This window comes from Anabrus simplex, chromosome 5, assembly GCF_040414725.1.
Source record: "Anabrus simplex isolate iqAnaSimp1 chromosome 5, ASM4041472v1, whole genome shotgun sequence".
NCBI classification, from domain to species: domain Eukaryota; kingdom Metazoa; phylum Arthropoda; class Insecta; order Orthoptera; family Tettigoniidae; genus Anabrus; species Anabrus simplex.
This window is the reverse complement of record NC_090269.1, coordinates 416,388,051-416,397,389: the sequence shown is the minus strand read 5'-3', so window position 1 is coordinate 416,397,389 and position 9,339 is coordinate 416,388,051. Positions and strand designations below refer to the sequence as shown.

At 39.9% G+C, this 9,339-nt stretch overlaps 1 protein-coding gene across 1 annotated transcript; it reads right to left on the bottom strand.

Annotated features, from left to right (window-relative positions):
* Positions 1-1,374: 1,374 nt before the first annotated feature.
* Positions 1,375-6,735, bottom strand: LOC137501019 (uncharacterized). Its single transcript, XM_068227865.1, has 3 exons — positions 6,410-6,735; positions 2,818-3,673; positions 1,375-1,497 (listed from the first exon to the last, which is right to left on the bottom strand). Exons 1-3 carry the CDS (start codon positions 6,709-6,711, stop codon positions 1,375-1,377), a joined length of 1,281 nt encoding a protein of 426 aa, XP_068083966.1. The 5' UTR covers positions 6,712-6,735.
* Positions 6,736-9,339: the final 2,604 nt, after the last annotated feature.

The following is a 9,339-nucleotide window of genomic DNA, read 5'->3' as shown; positions in this document are numbered from 1 at the left end:
TCTTGCATCTTGCAATGGGGTCCAGAACATCTATAATAATAATAATAATAATAATAATAATAATAATAATAATAATAATAATAATAATAATAATAATAATAATAATAATAATAATAATAATAATAATGTTCTGGACCGTCGCCAAATGTGCGGACCGCGCTGGAAACGGGTCCTGGACGGGTAATGACTAAGAATGCAGTCCGGCCGCGGGTTCAGTACCGCCAAGGCACCCAAAACGAAACCACGCCGGATCTCCTCAAGGATTTGATCCATATTAAAGATGCTTATAGGAAAAGATGGCAAAGATTTAGGGATCCAACTGACCGGGTGGAATACCTGGACCTAGCCCGGGAAGTACGAAATCGATTCCTGGAAAGAAAGATTGAAAAATGGGAGGAAACTTGCCGTAATCTATTAGAAAACGAGTCAGATCGCGAAATTTGGCGGATTCTCTCAGAAAACCAGTCAGATCGCGAATTTCGGCTGATTATATATAAAACAATAAGCATTCAATTATAAATTTCAGTATAATACCGTAGCGAAGCACGGGTATCTTGCTAGTATTTAATAAAAATACAAATAATTCATTCCCTAGTACATGAATTACATTTCATAATGAAGTGTGAAGAACCACCTACGGATAGAAATTAAGCAACATTCACAACAATACAAAACGTATATAATTTTCTGTTCGCAAAATTAATATTCAACACCGAGCTCGATAGCTGCAGTCGCTTAAGTGCGGTCAGTATTCAGTATTCGAGAGTTAGTGGGTTCAAAACCCACTGTCGGCAGTCATGAAGATGGTTTTCCGTGGTTTCCCATTTTCTCACCAGGCAAATGCTGGGACTGTACCTTAATTAAGACCACGACCGCTTCCTGCCCTAGCCCTTTCCTTTTCCAACCTCGCCATAGGACCTATATGCGTCGATGCGACGTAAAGCAAATTTTAAATAATAATAATAATAATAATAATAATAATAATAATAATAATACACTGTCCTCAAACTCACCCATTTTGGCAACCAGTACTTCGTATGCATTCCCTGGGCATGTATAACTTTTTTGCTATTTGCTTTACCTCGCACCGACACAGATAGGTCTTATGGCGACGATGGGATAGGGAAGGCCTTGGAATAGGAAGGAAGCGTCCGTGGCCTTAATTAAGGTACAGCCCCAGCATTTGCCTGGTGTGAAAATGGGAACCACGTAAAACCATCTTTAGGGCTGCCGACAGTGGGGTTCGAACCCACTATCTCGCGATTACTGGATACTGGCCGCACTTAAGCGACTGCAGCTATCGAGCTCGGCGCATGTATAACTGCTTGAAGCATTCGTGACGTGGAGCGTACAAGGTTTGATGTGGTTCCAGCATCAATTTTCGACCATTCCTTCTTCAGATGATCGGTGACGTCTTCTCTTGACGAGCATGTCCATTTCTTTACTCTCCATTCCAGTAATACCCACAGGTTTTGCTATGGAACTGATGTTTGGGGACTGTGGAAGCGTTGGAAGTTACTCGCGAACAATATGCAGCCGTATACCTGGGATCGTTATCTTGTTGCGAAAACAAACGAGTCGTCAAGATTTAATTTTGCAGCACTGGCCAGCAAATGAACGCGGAGTATGTTCACAGATACTATGGCAGTAACATTATCCTCAATAAAAACCAGGTCTCATGCATCCTCGCACCACGACATGATCTACGCCATGCTTGACAGTTGGTAAAATGTTCTTAGGATCAACTTGATTTTGTTTACGCCACACCTACCTTCGTCCATCAGATCCAAAAAGGCTGAACTTGCTCCCATCCGAGAATATAACCGTCTTCCAGTATTGCATGGGTTTATTGAGATATGCACCAGACTTTTCACCTTATTGGGCTGGTTAATGAATGGTTCTTTTCTTGCAACTCTGCCGTTTAAACAAGCTTCTTGAATGCATTTCCTTATGGTTTGAGGTGTTACTTCCTTGTCTGTTCCTGTTGTGACGTCTTCAGCAAGCAGTCGGGCGCTCACGCACGAGCTCTTGCGCGCTTGTCGTACTACATATCGCGACTCTCGATCCGTTAGAGCTCTAACCCGCTCCCACCTAGTGGAATGGAATCGAATCGAGCCGAACAGAATTTTTTTTTAACGTGTGTTTAAATGGGAGATAGAGATGGCGATCGCCACGAGTCGAATCGAATCGAACCGAACGGAACAGGATTCTCTGCCAAGAATATTTTTCGACTAGCGGAGCGGAATCGAACAGAATTATCAACATTCGTGCAACTTCGTAAACGATCGGCATCTTTCGGTCGGGGATTTGGCGGCAAATGTGTATCAGGTGGAAGTCAGCTGTTTCCTACAGATTGATGAGACGTTTTAATTTGCGATAGTTAATTTGCTTTATTTATAATAATGGACACAGAAAAGCTGATCAGTTTAGTTCAGAAATACAGTTTTCTTTATGACAAGTCCCACAAGCACTACTGTAACAACAACGTAAGAGACAATGCCTGGGAGGAAATAAGCAAGGAAATAAAAAATCAAACAGGTTAGAAAGATTATATACAAGTTATTTCATAATTGTTGTTGACCTTACTATAAAATTGTATCATGTTGAAGTACACATATAGTATACTAGTACGATAATTGACATCACTTAGGCCTATATTTATTATATTTACAGTATTTACAATAAAAAATATATATTTACATTGAACAATTTCATAAGTCCTACATTTTGCTGCGGACAACAAACACTTCACAGATTTTAATTTGTGTTCAGTCTACCTCTATTAATGATGTCGTTTTTCCATGGTACGCAACCTACTGCATTAAAATAAGTTTTAAATTCATCACGTACTCCCATTGCAACAGAAGTAGCATTTCCTCCTGTAAAATGCAACCGCTGCAGAGCTGCTGAAGTTGAATTTAACGATTCCTCTTCAACGAACGAAATTACATCGTCTCTCAAGAAATTGTGCAGTACACAAGTTGTGAAAACTATGTTCTTTACATGTTGAGGAGTTTGCTGCAAACGTCTTTGATACAGTCTAAACTTTTGAGCCATTATTCCGAATGTGTTCTCTACTACATTTCGCGCTCTACTGAGTCTGTAATTAAATATTTTCTTTTCTTTGTTGCCATTTAATTGAGCTTTGGAGTAAGGTCGCATCAAATAAGTCTTTAAGGGGAATGCTTCATCCCCTACAATAACATGGGGTAAATGGATATCCGTACCAGGTAGATTTTTCTTTTCCGGAATATTCAAGTTTTTTGTTTCCAGCGCTTTTCCTAAATTTGAATTTTGAAAAATTCCTCCATCACTATTAGAACCAAATGCTCCAATATCCACGGCTATGAATTTATAGTTCGAGTCCACCAATGCCAAAAGAACAATAGAAAATGTGCCCTTGTAATTATAAAACAAAGAACCACTTTTATTTGGTGCTTGTATGATGACATGTTTCCCATCAATGGAACCTATACAGTTTGGGAAGTGCCATCGTTCTTGAAATCCCTTCTCAACACTTTTCCATTTTTCTTCAGTCGGTTTTGGCATGTATATAGGATGAAGAATGTTCGATAAAATTTCACATGTTTCATTAACAATTTTGACGACTGTGGAATGTCCTAACCTGTAGCTGAACGAAATTGTTCGCAAGCTATCCCCTGTAGCAAGGAACCTGAAACAAAATAGAGAACAGTTCACTATATTTTGCCTTATATAGTATTTATGTTACAAATTTAAATTATGGTACTTATGGGCCTGTTTTCTTTTCCAGCAACTGAATGTAAAGAATCCTGGAAGCGTTTGAGAGAATGCTACAGGAAATCTCTGATCAAGAAAGAGAAAAGTGGAAGTCAGGGAGGGGTAAAAAAAGACTGGAGATTTCAGAATGAGCTGTCATTCTTGAAGCCATACCTTGCACCAATTTCCCCACAGTTATCCAATATTTCCACAGAAAACACATCCCAGAATTTAATAATAGAACCAACTCAATATTTTCTTTTGAATGACAATGACACCATTATATCAACCGAACCTGTAACACCTGAGTCTGTAGTGTATATTGAGCCAGAAACCACTGAAGGAACTTGTGCTGCAGATCCTAACCAGTTCACACAAGAAATTCCATCTACTTCACAGGCAACAATCTCACCATCAACAAAAACAGTGCATTCTGGTTTTAAAAGGAAACGATCCCAGACACCTCCATCCACATCTGTAGCTACAGTTTTGTCTAATTATCTGGAAAAGGTGAACCCTCTTGAAACAAACAAAACTGATGCAATAACACACTTCTTTTTAAGTATGGCAGAGACTGTAAAATCTTTGCCTCTGGACCTTCAAATTGCTACGAAGAGAAGGGTACTAGAAGCTGTGACAGATGCTGAGATGGAAGCAGTCAACCGACAGGGTTATCAATGAAGAGTACAAAAAGTACATGATTTTGTTGTTGTTCTGTTCACTGCTATAAGTTGTAATAAAATAGATTATTTTAAGATTCAATTACTGTTTTTATTAAATTTAAAATTATTGCAGCTTACCTCAAGTAATTATTCTCAGAAACTTCAAAACTGGGTAAACTTTTTCTTAAAATATACATTAGTCCCTCATATTATGGTGTATTCCAAGAAACCTTCCTGTATATCACATGTGTTATCAATGAATGCTACTTTTAATCTCTCTGTAGTGGTATCTACCTTCGACCTGTTACGAGTTATTCAAAATTAATATCAACTGCTTCCTATAACTCATATGACCTGGTCCCAATGAATCAAGAAATTAGAAAATATCTTACTGACAGGTTGTAAAAAGTTTGCTAAGAGACCTGCCTGTATATTTATTACAAGGTCTCCCATTAATAATGTTTTAACATAGGTACTGGAGACAAATCTACTTTCATCAACCATGTTAATACTACTGGTACAAATATCATTCAAATTAGGTTAACAATTAGTAGGCCAACTTATTGGGAACAACCTCAAACAAGAACTAAAAACAAAATAAAATTTGTTTTAGTTCCAATAAGGACTTGGGGCACCTTCATTATCAGGTACAACCAGAGTGCAATTAAAAATTAGTAGCCCTAGTGATTCGGTGAAAATTTAAATTTAAGTAATTCAAGCTTTGAGTTTTAGGCCTAAATTCTAATTAGGCCTACAGCCTATATTATAATAAAATCTTGATCATGACCTTTTAAAGCATTATAAAACCTTTCATTTGTTATTCTGGCTACTGACACCCTACAGCTATACTGTTTGACTTTTGATTTTCCACAGGACAGCAAATTTAAATTTAATAATGTTTAATAAAGCTGCTGTCAAGCCTAATGCTATAAACTTAGAGGATTTAAATTATTATTCTAATGAGGATTCTATGCAGGACTATTCCTATCTGTCTACCAATAGGCCTAGTATGAAATGAACAATTTTCTCTCATTCAACTTTTTCTGATATTCTGGGGGTAATTCAGTTGTTGGTGTTGAAAGTATTTTACGTTCCTTATTCTTTTTTTAAGTTTGAACATATTTCCTTTGATATTTTTATGTGAGTTCAAGTTCCACTCTTACAATCTATAGTCCTAATTTTACAGAACATAATAGCCCACTAATACTTGGAAAGCACCACACTAATTTAAATTTGCTGTGTTGTAGGAATTCAAAAAAGTAGAACAGAATAGCTATAGGTTGTCAGTAGCCAGAATAACAAATGCAAAGTTTTATAATGCTCTAAAAGGTCATGATCAAGATTTTATTTCGATATAGGCTGTTATTAGAATTTAGGCCTAAAACTCAAAGTTTGAATGCAGCAGAAAAACCTATTTGTAGCCATTAATAACGAATATATGAATAAGGATAAGTCATTTATCTTATAAGTTCACACCGAGTAGCTTTCGAACTTCACAAAACTCTTATTCGACAGGGAATAGAACAAATTAGAAGATCACGGCGGGATTACGCCAGCTTGCTCTTTCCAGTAAATTTCTACAAGGTAGGTACCGGTAGAGATGCATGCGATGATTATTTCACGGTGAAGTGATGGAGCTAGTTTGCATTTCTACTGCAGTAATTATATAACAATTATTGCTTTTATTTACTTCTATTGCTATCAAATTTCCCAGTCAGCTGACGACTGGTTAGGCTTCACGTTCGAGTTGACGTTAAAATAATATCGGTACTGCTATGGAGAAATTAACATTCTCCGTAACAGCTCGCTAGAATTTCGTCAATAATTTGTAATAAAACTTGCCCACAACAAGCTCACTTGCCGGAAACACTCAACAGGATTGATAACGAAGTGTCCAAACATAGGCCTACCCACATAATTGTCATTATCATACATTATTATTATATATATATATATATATATATATATATATATATATTCGGTTTTGGCTTAAAAATTTTACAACTTACCTCAAGCAGACGATCATTCTCAGAAGAGGAGGTACTGGTGCACGAAATCTTGTAAACTGTTTCGTTAAATGTGGTTCTGCCATCTGAAATAGTTGTTGAAATTTCAACACACTCATTCTGAAGTACTGCCGAAACTTAGCTTCATCGCGCAATAAATATTCAAATAAAGTTGCATACTCTCCTTTCGGCTCTCTTGTTAAATTAATTTCATGTACCCAGAATCTTCTCCGATCTCTTTTCCTCTCATTATCTTCATTTTCCGCCTCTTCACACAAAAGTGCTAGCGCTATTAAACTGTCCATTGCGTGCCTTATATTTCCCGCGTAGAATCCCGTTCGATTCTATTCCGCTGCTGGCTGCTAGATGTGAGCGGCCGAGCGGAAATTTCGACTGTTCGGTTCGATTCGATTCCACTAGGTGGGAGCGGACCTTAAGACGTCCAGACCTTCACATATTCGCCGTAGATCTTGTTCGTTTGTATTTGTTCACAACATACTAGACAGAAGCATGCGAGATGTTCAGTTTTTTTTTTTAGCAATGTTTGGGCAACAAAGTCCCTCTTGCCAGAAGTAAACTATTTTTTCCTTCATAACAGTTTTCAGCTCACCCGATCGACGTCCAATTCCTGTACACCATTAGTTTCAGGAACTAATATTCACTGTTATACTTGATACACGATGAATGATTTGTTTCCTGCCGTCTGTCAGCGGCGTTTACGTACCATTCATGATTACCATCTAATTGTAAGAAAACTTTCTTGTGTGCCGTTAAACAATACTTTGTTGTACATCTAGGAATATAGTGCGTACATCCACTGTACGTCACAATTAATTACGTCAAACAGTAGTGAATTTGTAGTGTTAGTATAAATCACTTACCTATAAATCCCGTTTGTGTATCGTTTGAAACCATACATGTAGGCTCTATGAATATTTATTTTACCCACTGCATGTACTCACAGTGATCACTAGGGGGCGGATTTCTATGACAAGTCATATTTTTCCCTTAACATTATATCTTATATTGTATTTTTAACACGTTTCCAACATGATAATAAAAATTAAACAGGTTTTATGGGCATGCATATTTAGACGTATTAAGTTTTATGGCATATTTTGAACAAAATATCATTATTACGGCATATTTTGGTAATTTTCATTTGAATTTCGTTTTATAAGAATCAGAATAAGCTCTAGAAATTATTTTTCAGGCTAGACTGGAATATACTACTGAAGAATCATTCTAAAGTAGTGTATGGAATGTTTCTAACAGGTAGGAGCTATTATTTGCTAGCTGGGTCAATTCCTGGAAACCGGGCTATTGTTTATACGGAAGCAGAGGTAATTCTACAGTTATTTGTCATTGTTCTTATCTCCCTCCTTCGCACTTCGCCCTTCCCTCTTCCACCTTCAACACACAGAATGACCTTGGTCATTAGGGAGCTTCAGTTATTCAGTTTCTTTCAATATGCCTAAAACGAAAGTCTCAATTTGTGGGAAGTTGCGAAGTTCGGTGAAAACATGTTCAGTGCGGATGGAGTGATATTATCAAATACAGTAGAGACAATACGCGACACTTACGGATTTAGCCTTGCTAAAATGGGAGTCAATTCGACGGTGGCGCTCCTAGTGACTTGACCTGAAAAATCGCGCTAAATTCAAATATCAATGGAAATGTACACTGACTGACAGAGCAAATGCAACACCAAGAAGGAGTGGTTCGAAAGGGATGAAAGTTGGGGAAAAAACAGAGACGGCACGGACGAATAATTGATGTTTATTTCAAACCGATATGCAGGTTACACAATGCGCACGGCATCGACTCAGTAGGATGTAGGACCACCGCGAGCGGCGATGCACGCAGAAACACGTCGAGGTACAGAGTCAATAAGAGTGCGGATGGTGTCCTGAGGGATGGTTCTCCATTCTCTGTCAACCATTTGCCACAGTTGGTCGTCCGTACGAGGCTGGGGCAGAGTTTGCAAACGGCGTCCAATGAGATCCCACACGTGTTCGATTGGTGAGAGATCCGGAGAGTACGCTGGCCACGGAAGCATCTGTACACCTCGTAGAGCCTGTTGGGAGATGCGAGCAGTGTGTGGGCGGGCATTATCCTGCTGAAACAGAGCATTGGGCAGCCCCTGAAGGTACGGGAGTGCCACCGGCCGCAGCACATGCTGCACGTAGCGGTAGGCATTTAACGTGCCTTGAATACGCACTAGAGGTGACGTGGAATCATACGCAATAGCGCCCCAAACCATGATGCCGCGTTGTCTAGCGGTAGGGCGCTCCACAGTTACGGCCGGATTTGACCTTTCTCCACGCCGACGCCACACTCGTCTGCGGTGACTATCACTGACAGAACAGAAGCGTGACTCATCGGAGAACACGACGTTCCGCCATTCCCTCATCCAAGTCGCTCTAGCCCGGCACCATGCCAGGCGTGCACGTCTATGCTGTGGAGTCAATGGTAGTCTTCTGAGCGGACGCCGGGAGTGCAGCCCTCCTTCAACCAATCGACGGGAAATTGTTCTGGTCGATATTGGAACAGCCAGGGTGTCTTGCACATGCTGAAGAATGGCGGTTGACGTGGCGTGCGGGGCTGCCACCGCTTGGCGGCGGATGCGCCGATCCTCGCGTGCTGACGTCACTCGGGCTGCGCCTGGACCCCTCGCACGTGCCACATGTCCCTGCGCCAACCATCTTCGCCACAGGCGCTGCACCGTGGACACATCCCTATGGGTATCGGCTGCGATTTGACGAAGCGACCAACCTGCCCTTCTCAGCCCGATCACCATACCCCTCATAAAGTCGTCTGTCTGCTGGAAATGCCTCCGTTGACGGCGGCCTGGCATTCTTAGCTATACACGTGTCCTGTGGCACACGACAACACGTTCTACAATGACTGTCGGCTGAGAAATCACGGTACGA